At 40.6% G+C, this 17,045-nt stretch overlaps 1 protein-coding gene across 3 annotated transcripts in view; it reads right to left on the reverse strand.

Annotated features, from left to right (window-relative positions):
- LOC109460773 (cell cycle control protein 50C) overlaps positions 1 to 17,045 on the reverse strand; it is a 29,796-nt gene that overhangs the window by 8,920 nt on the left and 3,831 nt on the right. For 2 of the 3 annotated variants that reach the window (XR_012496596.1, XM_019756485.2), the window contains exons 1-5: positions 15,382 to 17,045; positions 12,285 to 12,395; positions 3,320 to 3,421; positions 1,948 to 2,035; positions 1,419 to 1,559 (exon numbers count right to left, since the gene is read on the reverse strand). Coding sequence is in view for 2 of the 3 variants with exons in the window: in XM_019756485.2 (XP_019612044.2) it covers positions 1,419 to 1,559; positions 1,948 to 2,035; positions 3,320 to 3,421; positions 12,285 to 12,395; positions 15,382 to 15,573 (634 nt within the window). In the remaining variant the exon portion in view is untranslated. The remainder of the gene's footprint in view (positions 1 to 1,418; positions 1,560 to 1,947; positions 2,036 to 3,319; positions 3,422 to 12,284; positions 12,396 to 15,381) is intronic. The other variant, XM_019756484.2, reaches the window with a different exon arrangement.

Raw genomic sequence — 17,045 nt, forward strand, 5'->3', positions numbered from 1 at the left:
GAGAGCTCAAAATATATACAAGATTTAATTTTTAAATTCTATAATGATGCTTTAGAATATCTCAACTTATAAGAAAACTCTTTTGATGGAGCTCCTATTTTTAACTGGACAAATTTTTCTTCTTTTCTGGAATTAAATGACACCAAGAAGGTCTAAGATTTTGCAGCATCTAAATTTAGGAATACATTCAAAAGAATCATAAATTGAAAAAAACGTGAAGTCAAAAAGACAGTGCCTATGAAAATATTTGTGTTATAGTACTAGCATATTTCAATACAAAAAAACTGAAATTGAGAATATCCTCCATTTAGTAAAATTGACTGACAGCATAATAGGTACCTCAGCACCTATAGATATTTTCTCCATTAAAAAAAACATTAGGGGGCAGCCAGATGGTTCAGTTAGTTAGAGCGTAAGCTCTAAACAGCAGGGTTGCCAGTTCAATTCCCGCATGGGAGGTGGGCTGTGCCCCCTGCAACTAAAGATTGAAAACAGCAACTGAACTTGGAGCTGAGCTGCGCCCTCCACAACTAGATTGAAGGACAACAACTTGGAGCTGATGGGCCCTGGAGAAATACACTGTTCCCCAATATTCCCCAGTAAAATTTATGAAACAAACAAACAAACAAAAAACACCCAACAACAACAGCAACAACAAAACATTAGGGTCAAAAGAGAAGAATCAATTAAAGGTATTAACAAATTGAAATTGATTAACCATAAAACGCAACTTTAAAAAAGACTGCAGGTACTTTTGTGAAAAAATTTAAAAGAATATTCTAATAAAATGTTTTCTAAAAGAATAAAGTAAACACAAATTCACTAGAAAAATACAGGGGTATGTGATGAAGACATATATGACCAATACATATATGACTGTATCCAGAATAATTATTCTGCTTATGTTATCTTTTAATGTTTAGATAATAAAGTAGTTTTTTTAAAACAAGTTTGTTTAATGTACACAGACATACTCTTTTAATATTTTAAAGAACTGCATTTTTAAAGTAGTTTGTAATAGAATTATTTTATAGGTCTACCAAAATCTTAATGTTATTTTATTGATTAATAAATAAAAGTTTTAAATAAATATATAACTTTATTCCACTGCCCTCTTTCACTCTCAAAATTGTACCAGTTCAGACAATAAATTACACGGTCACCCTAATTTTAGATGCAGCATCAAGTTTCTTAAGACACTGCCTTTTTATTAATGGTAAACTGGGAAGAAACAGGGCACCAATCATTTCATGTTTCTGATAGGTATGTGATGGAGGCCTGCACAGGTAGGAAAAGTTAGACCAAAAAAAAAGTCAACAGAGAAGGAAAGGAGGAGAAATCATAAATACCTCCCCACGCACACAAGACAACATGTCTATAAAGACAAAAAAAAAAGTAAGCTAACGCATAGATCTTACCTGCAAATGTACTAGGAAGATTATTTAAACTTGGATTCTGAAACTTGATGTTTTTATCTGTCCACCATGCAATTCCACTCGATAGCATTGGGACTTTGATATGTATAGATGAATTAAGGTTGTATGAAAGAATAATGGTGTCTGTAAGGAAATTAAAAATTATGTTCGAGGAGTGAGCAAGCATTCTGCCACCCTTTGACGTGCAAAACCAGACAGATGAAAAATAAGCCAGGGTTTTAGCGACTCTCTACATGCCTACTTGCCATAGATGCTGGAATTACAAGACTCTTCTTTTTTCTTGCCAAGGTCCCAGTTCTTGAAAAATACTCTTATACTCCATTTAACTCATGTCCCTAAGTATTTCAAATCTCTGGTAAGGAAGAACTTACTTGCAAATGAAATACCGTAAGTCAGTGGACAATGGATACAAATTTTTTTTTTTTAAAAACTGCTCATTCAGCTGCAGAGGTGAGCTTCTGAACGTTTAGGTTGTTACACATTTATGAAAGGAGATAGAAAAGTCACCTACCATTGAATATGCTGTTGGCAATAGCACCACAAGGAGCGATGGGGGTCCCATTGTGGGACTTACTGAATGGAGCACAGTTTCCAACATCCTGGATGCAAGGTGATACAGGAATGAGAAGTGCTTTTAGTTAATTCCCTTAGAACGTTGAAAGTGAGAACATTGGCAATGTAAATCAACCCACACTGATTTATTGGCACAGACCAAGATTATGGACTGCTAACTGATTTTTCCCAGGCTTCTGGCTTAGACTAGGAAATTTTTGTTTTGGAGGGGCGTGTGTGTGTGTGTGTGTGTGTGCGCGCGCGCACATGTGCACACGTGCAGGGTTTTCTTCTCCTTCATTAACAATACATAGCATACCAAATATGTCTGTAGAAAGGAAATTTACCTTGTTGGCTGTGCTACACATCACCCTAGGTCTACACTGGAAAATATTTTTTAAAAACTTTTTTTTGAAGTGTAATTTATATTCCAAAAAGTATATAAATCGTGGGTCTCTAGCTAGATGACTTATTGCAGGAAATCCATCCACCTGAAAACCAGACTATATGTTTAAAAGAGTGATTGCTAAAAATCGTTTGTTTATAATTTTCATACAATAATGTCAGTAGGAAAAGGTTTCACTCTAGCTTTTCTTGCTATCATGCTGAGTATCACCGATCAAGAATAAAATTTTGTAATACTAGGTCTGAAAGGGTATTCAATTAAAGCAAGTAGAGCCCAATTTCCTTAAACTTGGTTGCTTGAAGGTCCCAATTATAGGAAAGACAACACTACCTAGATATAGGGTTAGCCAGACTGAGACCAACCACTCAAGGTTGGTATCAAAATGGTTGGTGAATCCATCAACTAAAATGGGCAACTTTAAAGATAACTACAGAAATTAAGTGTGAAGAAATAATATTGAAATCTAATCAATGTGTCAATCATTCAAAGAAGCAAAAACTTGACTTTTGAAGCAGCTCTAGTAGGTCATGCACGTTATTAAACAGAAACATAAAATCCTGAATTGTGGTTGAAAGGTACTTGAAGATTTGCCCTTCTGACACATTCATTCTTACCAAGATTTGGACAATTCAATATGCATCCAATTTTAATATAAAAGGCTGTCAAATAAAAAAAATGGTTGATGCATGAAAGGATAACCATTTAATTGGACAAGATTCACATTACTGTTCTGAAGAGGGAAAGTACTCTTTCTCAATAGCAGTTATGCTGAGTACCCAGCCCCTTCAATTTATGCAAAAACGAAATGAGTATTTCTGTCTTGTAAAACTTTAGCTTTTGAGTTTATTTTCCATACTTTCTTTTAGACTGAAAGATCCATTTAGTTAAAAAAAAAAGTATTATGCCAAAGTAAATAAAGCCTTACCTTTATATCTCTACCCATCAGTTGGCTATTACTTCTGGATAGAATATACGGATAGAGGTTCTGATAGAAGCCATATAATTTGTAATACATGTAAACATTACCCTGTAAAGAAGAAAAGAAAAAGTGAGAAGAGTAAAAAATTAAACTGTAATATTAATAAACATGGACAGGATTTTTAGAATATAAATAGTAGTACAGAAAAAAATGATGGAAATTGAAAGTTTCTTTAGCTCATACAGAAACCCAAGAAATCATTTAAAAACAAAAAACAAAAACAGTGTTGGAAAATCCTGGTCTACATAGAATTAGTAAAATGACTAAATAACTTATTATTATTTTTTTATATCTTTTTTTTTATTAGTTTCAGGTGCACAAGACAAAACAAAACTTAGACGTTTATCATTTATATCCCTCACACTGTGTGAACCCCTCTCCCCCCATCCACTATCCCTCTGTATGTTCCTCAAATTAATTTTCAAACCCCCATGACCATCTTGTGGTTACCAACTATTTTTCAAAACCTCTCACCTTCCCCTTATCCCCTCCCCGCCCCTCTAGCAACCCTCTGTTTTTCCTCCATGTTTCCAAAACTGTCTCTGATTAGTTCATTCACTTATTCTTTTCTTTAGATTCCGCATATAAGTGAGATCATATGGTATTTGTCTTTCTCTTTCTGACTTATTTCACTTAACATAATGTTCTCTAGGTCCATCCATGTTGTTGCAAATGGTAACATTTCTTTCTTCTTTATGGCTGCGTAATACTCCATTGTATACAGTTACATAGATTTCAGGTGTACAATTCTGTATTACATCATCTATAAATCCCATTGTGTGTTCACCACCCAGAGTCAGTTCTCCTTCCATCACCATATACCTGATCCCCCTTACCCTCATCTCCCACCCCCCTCCCCCTTGCCCTCTGGTAACCACTAAACAATTGTCTGTGTCTATGAGTTTTTGTTTCTCATTTGTTTGTCTTGTTCCAGCACTATGTTGAATAGAAGTGGAGAAAGTGGGCAACCTTGCCTTGTTCCTGATTTTAAGGGGAATGGTTTTAGCTTTTCCCCATTGAGTATGATGTTAGCTGTGGGTCTATCATATATGGCCTTTATTATGTTGAGATATGATCCCTCTATTCCCACTTTCTTAAGGGTTTTTATCATGAATGGCTGCTGAATTTTATCAAATGCTTTTTCTGCATCAATTGATATGATCATATGATTTTTATTTTTCATTTTGTTAATGTGGTGTATCACATTAATTGATTTGCGGATGTTGAACAACCCTTGCATACCAGGGATGAATCCCACTTGATCATGGTGTATGATCTTTTTAATGTATTGCTGAATTCTGTTCGCTAGTATTTTGTTGAGGATTTTTGCATCTATGTTCATTAGCGATATCGGCCTGTAGTTTTCTTTTTTTGTGGTGTCTTTGTCTGATTTTGGGATCAGGGTGATAGTGGCTTCATAAAAAGTGTTTGGGAGTCTTCCCTCCCTCTGAATTTTTGGAAGAGTATGAGGAGAATAGGTGACAATTCTTTTTTGAACATTCTGTAAAATTCGCCTGTAAAGCCATCTGGTCCAGGGCTTTTATTTGTTGGGAGATTGTTGATTACTGATTCAATTTCCTTGGTGGTAATCAGTCTATTCAGGTTTTCTGTCTCTTCTTGAGTTAGCCTTGGAAGGTTGTATGCATCTAGGAAATTGTCCATTTCTTCCAGGTTGTCAAATTTGTTGGCATACAGTTGCTCCTAGTAATTTCTTAAAATTTTTTGTATCTCTGTGGTGTCTGTTGTCACTTCTCCTCTTTCATTACTGATTTTATTAATTTGGGTCCTCTCTCTCTTTTTTTTAATGAGTCTGGCTAAAGGTTTGTCAATTTTGTTTATCTTCTCTAAGAACCAACTCTTGGATTCATTGATCTTTTGTATTGTTTTTCTGGTTTCTATTTCATTTATTTCCGCTCTGATCTTTATTATCTCCTTCCTTGTACTCCCTTTGGGCTTATTTTGTTGTTCTATTTCCAGATCCCTTAAGTGTGAAGATAAACTGTTGATTAGTGATGTTTCTTGTTTCTTTAGGTAGGCCTGCAGTGCTATGAACTTCCCTCTTAGGACTGCTATATTCACATCCCATAGATTTTGGGTCGTTATATTTTCATTTTCGTTTGTCTCGAGATATCTTTTGATTTCTTCCTTGATCTCCTGCTTGACCCATTCATTATTTAGTAACATATTATTCAGCCTCCATGAATTTGTGTGTCTTCCAGTTTTTTTTCCTGTAGTTCATTTCTAATTTCATAGCACTGTGGTCAGAGAAGACAATTGGTATGATTTCAATTTTCTTAAATTTATCCAGACTTGCTTTGTGGCCTAACATATGGTCTATCTTGGAGAATGTTCCATGTGCGCTTGAGAAGAACGTGTATTCTGCAGCATTGGGGTGGAATGCTCTGAAAATATCGATTAAATCCAAGTGGTCCAATGTGTCATTTAAGGCTGTTGTTTCCGTATTAATTTTCTGTCTGGAAGACCTGTCCCTTGTTGTCAGAGGTGTGTTGAAGTCCCCTACTATGATAGTGTTACTGTTGATCTCTGTCTTTATGTCAGTCAATATCTGTTTTATATATTTAGGTGCTCCTATGTTGGGTGCATAGATGTTTACTAGGGTTATGTCCTCTTGTTGAATTGATCCCTTTATTATTATATAGTGCCCATCTTTGTCTTTAAATATTTTCTTCATTTTAAAGTCTATTTTGTCAGAGATAAGTATTGCAACTCCAGCTTTTTTTTCATTTCCATTTGCATGGAATATCTTACTCCAACCCTTCACTTTCAGCCTGTGTGTGTCTTTTGATCTGAGGTGAGTCTCTTGTATACAGCATATACAAGGGTCTTGCTTTCTTATCCACTCAGCCACCCTATGTCTCTTGATTGGAGCATTTAAACCATTTACATTTAAAGTGATTATTGATAAGTACATAGTTATTGCCATTTTTAAATTTGTGGTTAGATTGTTTTCATCTTTCTTCTATTTACAGAAGTCCTTTTAGTATTTCTTGCAACACTGGCCTGGTGGTAATGAATTCCTTTAGCTTATTCTTTTCTGGGAAGCTCTTTATCTCTCCATCAACTTTAAATGATAGCCTTGCTGGATAAAGCAACCTAGGTTGTAGGCCTTTGTTTTCCATCACTTTGAGTATCTCCTGCCACTCCCTCCTGGCCTTCAATGTTTCTGCAGAAAAGTCATTTGATAGTCTTATGGGAGTTCCTTTGTATGTAACCCTCTGTCTTTCTCTTGCTGCTTTTAGGATTCTCTCTTTGTCTTTAACCTTTGCCATTTTAACTATAATGTGTCTTGGTGTGGACCTGTTTGGGTTTATCCTGGTTGGAACTCTCTGCACTTCCTGGGCTTGTATGTTGGTTTCCTTCATCAGGTTAGGGAAATTTTCAGACATTATTACTTCAAATATGTTCTCAATCCCTTGTTTCTTCTCTTCACCTTCTGGTATTCCTATGATGCACATGTTGTTGCGCTTGATGTTATCCCATAGGTCTCTTAAACCATCTTCATTGTTTTTTATTCTTTTTTCTTTCTGTTGTTCTGTTTGGGTGATCTCTGCTAACTTGTCTTCTAAGTCGCTGATTCGATCCTCTGCTTCATCTAACCTGCTGTTAATTCCTTCAAGTGAGTTCTTTATTTCGGTAACTGTGTTCTTTAGTTCTAACTGGTTGTTCGTTATGATTTCTACATCCTTCTTGATGTCCTCTCTAAGCTCCTTAAACATTCTTATCATCAGTGTTCTGAACTCTGTCTCTGATAGGTTGGTTACCTCTGTTTCATTTGGTTCCATTTCTGGAGGTTTCTTCTGTTCTTTTATTTGGGACATGTTTCTTTGTTTCCCCATTCTGGCGGACTCTCTGTGTTTGCTTCGATGTATTAGGTAGATGCCCTGGAGTTCATAGTTCTTGCTGGATTAGTATATAATAAATGTCCTTTATATTTCACTTGCACTACTTCATTCTTCTCCCCTGCATGTGCTCCAAAAGTGACTCTTGTGTTGTGTATATTGTCCTATTAAAGAAGACCCTTAATTGCTTTTTGCTTGTGAGTAGGTGGGGTTAACTCCTAGGCTGACTAGTTGTGAGACTTGGCTCTGCCCACGCAGGGTGTTGTGCTGCGTGAGGGTTGACCGCTTAGATGTGGTTTGGCCTCTATGTGCCTGTAAAGAATCCCCCCTGGGTGTGTCACTTGTAGGTCAAACCCGGTAGTACTCTGGCTTGGTCTGGAGTTGGCCGCTGGGTATGTTGAATCTTGTGCCTCTTAAGCTGGGCACTGGTAGGGCAATTACAGAACAAAGCAAATCACCAAGCACAACAACAAGGAAAAAATCAAATACATTCACATGTAAAAAACAATCGACAACCCCCACTCGACACAGGCAAAGATGTCAAAGATATAAAGACAAATCAAAACAGAACAAAAGCGTATTGTGCAGGTAGAGCCGGTCACCTGGTGCCCAGAGTGACATTGAGGCTGCAGCTTTAGATGCATAGGCTGAGGGGTCTGGACAGTAGTTTTTACAAAGCCAGTGCAGTTTCTGCCCTTGCCTGCACATATGCACACTGAGAGTAGCACCACCAGCCCTGTGTCCCTAAATAACTTATTTTTGATTTTTTTAGATAAGGACAACTGCACTCCTACCTTGAAATTTTTTTATAACCAGGTTTTGTATTCTCAATATATAAAATTTGATTTTATAAATATTGTTATTTCCCAGCAATATGGGGAAAGTGCTTTGCCTAGGGGTAGCAGTAGGCATAAAAAATAACGTGATTTCAAAGCAAAGCCATGAATCAGAATCTAAAATTGGAGCCACTGAGCATACTTGGGTGCATGTACATATTGGGCACATGAAAGGCATGAGACGGGCTCTTTGCAGTCTGGCTCCAGGTGTGCTTGTCTTCTTATCCCTAGGATGTAGCACAGGTCCGGGCATGCAGTCCTTGCTTAAGAAACGGTGGACCCCTTGTCATGGACAAGAAGATGGAATAATTCAGTGATCCAAGACAAGTTGATTTTCACCTTAGCAATAAGTAGCGCTGCTGCCACGAGAGACATACCTTTTCATGTATCCCGCTGCATGAGGCTGCCCAATCACAGGCGACCATCATGCTTCTACCTTTATGGTCACACGCCGAGTCCCCAAGTCTGTAGGCAGACTTGATACAGATTTTACTAACAGCATATATAATGCAAATAGAATTGGCCAGTGTAGCTGTTTATAATTCATATACTACCCACCTCCAAAATGCTGAAGGCCTGCATTCAAAAATATGTGAACATCTAACGTTCATAAGTGCCTCCCATCAAGTTAGGAGCTATATTCAGTGCTAGAAATACAAAAGTATTCCTTTATGATTCCCCGAGTCAATTGATTTTCTTACACTGTGCAGAAAACAGCATTCGGCAAGGCTTTTGGTCCCACTCCAAGGACCTTTAAAGAGGGTGACTAGGGACAACGGGTGCTGGTACCCAGGGCAGGCCGGATATAAAGGTCATGGGTAAGTGTGGTCAGTTACAGAAAACAGCAAGAGCAGGAGAGCTTAGTCACTGGTAAGACCCTGAGAAGGGGACAAGTGGGGGCCACAAAGAGGGAGGCTCCCACACAATGCACGGGAGCATGGATGTGACGGCGAACGAGCCAGGCATCGCGGGAATGACTGATTTCCCTTCCTCATCCGAGGAGGACACTGCGATTGTTGACCCTTAACTACAGAAAACACGAACTCCACAGAAAGGGATTTACCATACATTTTCTTGGACGCTTAAGAGAGAATTCTACTCACCCGAAGTTACATATTTATATCAATGATAAACAGGCAGAGAACACTCTCCACACTAGGGTACAGGAGTGTTTTAATAACCTTTTCTCAATGACCCTTTGTCCAAGATTTTGCTTAACAAGGCCTCCAAGGCCATCAGCTTTGTGATTAGTTCTGGAGGCACATACTTGGTGGTGTTTCTTCTTTTTAAATCAGTGGCGCTTTGTGCAGCATCCCGAGTTTAAAGCACAGAGTCTCATGTGGACTCATGGCTACTGTGTGTCGTGAGGGCTAGCCGGCCACCGGCGGGTCCGGTGATTGCCCTGAGCAGTTGGTTGGATTTCTCTGGGAAAGCCTGTGCCTGAAAGGAATGGTAACACTTCATTTGCCTCTGGGGTTTCAAAGGACACAGACAGATGGGAACTGCATCCCTTTAAAGGTTTTATCCTGTGGATTTTTTCTTCAAAAATGTAAGCATTCTGAGCCCCAAGAAGGAACAACCCTGCTTGACACATCGATTTCAGTCTTCAGACATTCAGAACTGTGAGAGAAAAATATCTCTGTTGTTTTAAGTACCCCCACCCCCAATTAATCGACACTAACTTTTACTTTGGAGGGTAGGGGTTAGCATGGGGAGCTGAGGAAGGTAAGAAAGGGCACAGCTGTAGAGAACAAGAATTTTTGACCTATAATAAAAACACATATGTAAAACTTACTCCAGTGACTTTATATAGATTTCACTTGTAACCTAAGTATAAGTCAGTAATTTCCTTATAATTTAAATCTGACTTACTCATGAAAACGATTAGAGCTAGCCATAGTCAATATAGATGTATTCAGAATATTACTGATGCCAACATGCTTTTATTGGGCATCAAAGGGGGAGATAAGAGGCACAAAAAAACCAAAGCTTCCTGGAACATAAAACATTATCATTTAGCATTTTATCTTTCCTCCATTTATTTTATAGCAAACATTTTTTGAGCATCTACCACATGAAATGTCCTGTGCCAGGCACTGTGGAGGAAGCAACCATTCATATGTTCATTCAATAAACATTAATCGAGCACCTACAGTATGTGAGGCATTATTACAGGCGCTTGGGATACAAGAGTGAGAGACAATAAACAATACATATAACAAACTATTCATTTCTATAGGCTATTAGAAGGTGATGAATACCATGGAAAATATTGAACTTACAGCAAGGTAACAAGGACCAGGAGGGCAGGGGTGGAACAGGATGGCCAGCACACGCCTCACTAAGGGGAGAATAGAGCCAACACCTGAAGGAGGGAGGGGAGTTAGCAAGAGGGGATCAGGCACGCGGAGCAAGGCAAGTGTATGCCTGACCGTCTGAGGAACGAGGAGTCCAGTGCGGTCGGAGTGGGGTGGGGGGAAGAGAATGGAGAGATCGGGTCAGAGAGGAACCACAAAGCCAGATTATATAAGGCCTAGTAAAGACTTGGGCTTTTTCACTAAGTGGAAAGAGGAGCCAAAAATTACAGGAATTTTTAAGCAAAGGAATACATGATATGACTCATGCTTTAAAAAGTTAACTCTGGCTGCTCTGTTGAGACACTGATGTAAGAAGGGAGACCTGTGAGGGGGCTCTTGCAGAAGTTTGGGTAAGAGCTGAATGTGGCATGGAACCAGGCAGCTGTAGCAAAGGTGTGGAGAAGTGGGCAGACTGGATATATTTTGAAGGTAGAGACAACAGGGTGAATCAGATGTGAGGTGTGAGAGAATGGAAGGAGTCCTGGGCCTTTGGCGGGGGATGGAGTTGCTGAGATGGAGAAGTCTGTGGGTGGAACAGGGTTTGTTTTTTTGGTTGGGGGCGGGGGGCAAAAGGAAGAATGGATATCAGTTTAGCCTTGGAAATACCTATTAGTCATTCACATTTTGACAGCAGGAAGGCAGTTGGAAATACAAGTGTGGACCCTGGAAGAGCTAGAGACATAAAAGAGTGTTGGCTATAGACGGCATTTAAAGCCTGGCGGTCGATGACATTTCCAAGGAAGCGAATGCACATAGAGAGGAGAAAACTGAAAATGAAGACTAAAGCCCTTGCAGATCCGAACATAGAGTCTGAGGAAAAGGAACTAAAGAAGGGCAGCCAGGGAGGTAGGAGGAAATCCAAGAGAGTGTGGTCTCCTGAAAGCCAAAAGGAAGTGTGTCAAGGATGAGGGAGAGATCACCTGTGTCTGGGGGGCTGACAAGGCCCTAAGGTCCCCTGTGGGCTTATCCAGGGCGACGGCATGGGTAACCTTGCAAGTTCACTGGGCCTCGCTGACAGGTTCTTAGGGATACACTGTTGTCTAGCTCCTACCTTCCTTCTTCCCTTATTTCGGTCCCTTCCTCCCCCTCCTCCCCTCCAGTCCGTTTCCCCTCCTCCCTTCCTTCCCTTGTTCCTCCTCCTTCCCTTTCCCTCACAGGGGTCAGAGCTGTGTGGTCTGACAGTTCTCCCAGCCTCCTCCGGCTCCCTCCCCATTTTCCCTCACAGGCAGTTCCCCCAATAAATCTCTTGCATGGCTAATCCTGTCTGGGCATCTACTTCTCAGAGGACCTGGGCTAACACAAGACTTTAATTCGCCCAAGAGCAGGGACTTCTCTTATTATTTCTTTGGCATTTCTCACAGTGCCTGTTAGCCAGGCCAAGAGTTGCCTAAGGGATTCGGCAACTGCATATGTAGAATGACCTGGGGGGACCCAAGGGGAGTCCACCAGGTGTGTGACCCCTGACACTCACTCACTGTGTGACCTTAGTCAAGTCACTTATCCTCTCAGCCCATTAATCTTCTCACTATAAAAAGAGTGGTTAGATTCCATGATTTCTAAGGTCCCTCTTATGCTGACATTTGGAGTAAAAACTATTTGATTGATGGTAAGACTTATGTTACAAAATTGAGTAGGTAAAGAATCTGGAAACTTAGAAACAAAGGAGAAAAATAAAATTCCAGAGGAAAGGGGGTAAGAATTGCACATGAATTCAATACTTCATAAGATCTGTCACCCCCATGCTGCCTTATTTTTTTGCATGTTGAGTTTCGGGAGCATTTGGTGGAAATCATGAACTGCCAAGTGTGAAATAGGAGACCAGCATATCGCCAACTGAAGGCTCTTGAATATCACTTACCTGCATTGTCTCTGGAAGGTAGAAAGAAATAGAGCAGGTGCATTCTTTGTCAAAATTAATGGCATTTTCCCGCAGTTTTGCACAATTTGCACATGTATCTGTGTAATTAATCTGGCAGGCAGGGAAAAGAACCATTATTAATAAAAAGTTACATGAGTGTGTGCATATATATATATTAAAATTCAAGCCCTGAGCCCATCAAAGCCTTCAAGCTCTCTGGGTCAGGGGCGTGCTGTCTGGGCCACGAAGGAATGGTGGCATGCCGTGCAGGACGCACGTTTTTGCAGACGCTCGCTCGGAAGGATTGGGCCTCTGCGCAGTCTTTCGTTTTGGGACCTGCAGCATGTTGCCACTGACCTGGAGTGTTTCTGTTGCACACGTACATAACCTGCTGTGATAAAGTCTCACGCCTGGATCCTAAAGAGGTGTCACTAGGAAAGTATTAGTCAGTGTCACATGAGAACTGGGGCTACGGCCTGAGTCTAATCAGCTTTATGGGGAAGTCACTTCACTGTTTTCTATTTTATTGTACGGAAAATATTTATACTAACGAATACTTCTACATGGCATCTAGGGGAAGTTATTAAAAATGACCGAACATAGAAAAAGTACTTCCAAAATGTAGGGTTATCGACATATGTGGAATAATTCTGACTTTAAAGGGTTGTTACATTCCGTTTTTTAAAAGTTAAGTTCTGTGAAAATGGTACAGTGGACTCTGTACAAAAGGGTAGTGTGTTCCGAATGGGCAAATCCTGTGAGCTGTGGCTGAGGGAGCCAGTTATGCAAAGGTGCGGCTGGAAGAGGAAGGCTGGGAGGCTGGGAGAGAGGCCATGTCTGTCGTTAAGCTGCAGGAAATGCTCATCTCAGGTGCCCAGGGCTTGTCATGGCTGTCAAGCCTTCTGCTTTTCCCCCAGTTTTGAGGCGTAATTAGAAGATTATGGGAATGGGGGAGGAGTAGGGAAGCAAGGCAGTGGCTTTGTCCTCGGTAAACTGCCAATGGGACTTCGGATTCTTTGGGAGAGAAGACTACTAAGAAAGACAGAAGGAATTCTGAATCCTTGCAAAGCCACTGGGAGTTTGGAAGCCAAACAGGTCAAGCATTGGTACTAAAGATTAGCCCAAAGGCTACTTAATTGTACTTAGATGCTTATATTTACTTAAATCATTCTTTAAACCGGCAGCAAGGCTTAAACTATTATTTTGGAAGAAATTGATTCATTTTTTGTTGGTGAAACTGCATTCCAATTTTTAAGAAGCGGTAAAGAACAGGGCTGTATTGTAACTGAGAGCTGGCACACTGAACCGTGACTGCGGAAACTGGGGTTCTGCTTCAGCCGGGCTCTGATCCTGAGTTAAATCCTTAACCTCCAGGGTCCACATTTTGTTCTTTAGCATCATTGCATCTAGCAATTAATTGGTCTGTGAGGTCATTGTATTAATAGTAGTATACATTTTACTCCATGGTTCTTGTTGGAATTCTATCAATGCAGTTAGAAAAAAAAATGTCTCACGATCAAATGATTTTTGAGTAGATGACATCTAAGGTGCTTTCTAGTTCTAAAAATCTTATGAGGAAAACATATCTCTGATCTGTTGTCACATACTTTGGTGCTCAAGTGGCCTTGTAAGCCTACAGCTCTAAAATGACATTGAAGATTACAATCTGCTTCTCATAGATTTTGGAGAGGCAGAATTAGCCTTCTGGCTTCCAGTGAACTGTGCAAAGGGCACCTGTTGTGCCCCAGGGCTAAGTGAGAAGGGGGAAGCCCACTCAGAACTTTTTTCTACTAGGTTTGTGCTTGATCACACGGGGCTGGGGTATGTGCTTCATCTTATCACCCAATATAATGAAACACTTCCACGTGCAAAAGAGGATCCCACACTCTGGATGGTTTCTGGTTTTCTCGTGTAAAAGCAAAGTGTTAGAAACAGTCCTATCTGAAGTGTCTTAAAAAAAAAATCAATTGGAAAATCCCTTTAACATTCTGACGAAAGCATTCTGTTGAAAGTTGTCTGCAGAGTGGCTTTGGCTAACCATGGACCGAGGTCCCCCTCACATGCATGAGGCTGCCTTTTACAGAGGGTGAGGGTGGGTGACCAGAAGGGAGGAAGCAGAGACTACACAGGAAGTGGGGAAGAACTAGAAAGAAAGGGGTTGGTGAAGAATAGAAAAGTAAACAGGATGAGCAGTTATTGGAAATGAATGTGAACCTTGTAAACTGATTACTTTATCCCCTTCCACAAGGCCAGTTTAATCTCTTCCTGCCATTTTGTCTCTGCCACCTGGTGAGGTCTAATGGTTTCCATATCACACGGGAGGACTCAAAAGGATTTAGGGGCACTTAATTCCTGGAGAGAGAAGGTGCCCGGAGGTGGGAGGGGGCAGCAGAAAACATAAGTAGAAAGGCAATAGGGGGAATGGGACCTGAACCGCTGTTTTCCTTTTTGAAGTCCTCACTATTTGCTCTAATCCATATTTTTCAATAAGTGTGTGTCTATTGTGTACCGGGCAATGTCCAAGGAAGAGGCCGTGGATTACGTTGAACAAGACAGCCGCGGCCGAGCTCTCTGTTCTTACCACACGCTGTTTTACCTCCTTAAGAGGCCAGAAAGATCTGGGTCCTTGCCTTTCCTAGAGTAAAGCGATGATCTCAGGGGGAGTTCATGTGCAAAGGGAAAGACACTCTGCTTGAAAGTGGGGCAAAACTGAGACCTCTATCTTTGGCTCCTCACTCTTTTTATTAATATGATTCATGGGCACCTGGCAGTCATTTGGCCTCACCTCTCCTTCTCTCACGTCTATCAACTGCTTGCTCAGTCCTCTGCCCGCATAAAAACCTTCTGACTTTCCTGGAGCCCTGAACAGTATGGCTGAGCCGACCAGTGTCAAAGTGATTGTCCTCAAGAGGGGATAGGGAGGAATGAAGCCACCACACAGAGGCTCTCATCGTCTGCACCTGCCAGCTGGAAAAGGGATGCTCCAGTCTCATCTAGTTCCCTGTTGAGGGGCTGTCTTCTCAAACAGACCACTCATTTACAGTCCCAAAGCTGACAATTCTTAGAAATTGCGTTAAACATGTAAGAAGGGACAAACCTCTATTTCCTTGGTGCTCTTTGCAGACAATATAAGGAGGATGCCCATGCCGAGGCAGAATGCTCCTGTGATAAAAAAGCCAGTGAGGACTTTGGTGGCTGAGAGCTGGAGCTGGTAGGCGGGTAATTGCTGCTGCTTCAAGGCAGTGCTGTCTGGCAGCCTGGACTGACAAATCTGGGATGTACTGTCCATTTTGAAGCTGTAGGTGACCAAGATATACTGCTAAGACATTTATAACATTACTACTAATAGTAATACCACATTATGGTAATATTAACTTAAGACTGATGTGAACGTTCCTTTGTCGCTGCAGTCTTTCGGCTTCCTGGAATTATTCCTTAACCAGAACCGACATTCAGCAGAAGTACAGCTCTCGTCAATCAGCCACTATTAGGTATATTTAACTTAGGTTCAAAAAGCTTTGTGCTAAATGCCATGCTGAGAAGGAATACTCCTCAGCAGGATCTGTATAAATCAACATCTGGCCACACTGGGAAGCGGTTCCAATGGGCTATTTCTGGGATGCGGTGACTAATTCAAGGTAATCCCTTCCTGAAAGGGGGAAAATGGATTTAACTTTAAGAACTTGTCTAAATCCTTGAAGGTTAATACAAAAAATAAAAGTTAGGGCTCTCAGCTTTTTTTCAAATGTGGCTATCCCCTTACATGAATATAAACTAAATTGGGAAATGCTCCCAGATTACAGCAAATTTTGTGATAATGAGGAAGAGAGAAGCAAACAGGGATTGTAGAACACAGATGTCTAATCTCAGCAGCTTCCAATTTTTTTCACCCACAAGAAAGACTCAAGTAGAAAATGTAGTTTAAAAACATCTTTTCTAACCTTTCCCAAGCACATGCTTTGGAGTAGCCCAACTGAGGCAAGAGAAAGGAAGAGAAAGACAGATAATGATTAAATGATCAATATTGTAAGACAGTATTATTGGTTTGGCTTGCGGTTTTTTAATCAGTTATTAGAAATTCACTAAGATCATTTTCAATAGGCTGTTAATTACCACTTCCTTTTCTTTAAGATGCAGTTAAGATGTAGAATTAGGATTTTTTAAAAATTAGGTGAGTCTATAACTTCCTTTTTGATTAACATTGCACAGGAAATCCATGCCGGACTATTTTTGTACTAAAGGAGATGATGACTTTGGCAAATGTACCTAGTTTAAAAGAATACAAAGTTGGGGCTGGCCCGGTGGCTCAGGCTGTTAGAGCTCCATGCTCCTAACTCCGAAGGCTGCCGGTTCGATTCCCACATGGGCCAGTGGGCTCTCAACCACAAGGCTGCCAGTTCAATTCCTCGAGTCCCGCAAGGGATGGTGGGCTCCACCCCCTGCAACTAAGATTGAACACAGCACCTTGAGCTGAGCTGCCACTGAGCTCCTGGATGGCTCAGTTGGTTGGAGCGCATCCTCTCAACCAACAAGGTTGCCGGTTCGACTCCTGCAAGGGATGGTGGGCTGTGCCCCCTGCAACTAGCAACAGCAACTGGACCTGGAGCTAAGCTGCACCCTCCACAACTAAGACTGAAAGGACAACAACTAGACTTGGAAAATAAAAGTCCTGGAAGTACACACTGTTCCCCAATAAAGTCCTGTTCCCCTTCCCCAATAAAATCTTTTTTTTTTTTTTTTAAAGAATACAAAGCAAATGCA

This window comes from Rhinolophus sinicus, linkage group LG01 (genome assembly GCF_036562045.2).
Source record: "Rhinolophus sinicus isolate RSC01 linkage group LG01, ASM3656204v1, whole genome shotgun sequence".
NCBI classification, from domain to species: Eukaryota; Metazoa; Chordata; class Mammalia; order Chiroptera; family Rhinolophidae; genus Rhinolophus; species Rhinolophus sinicus.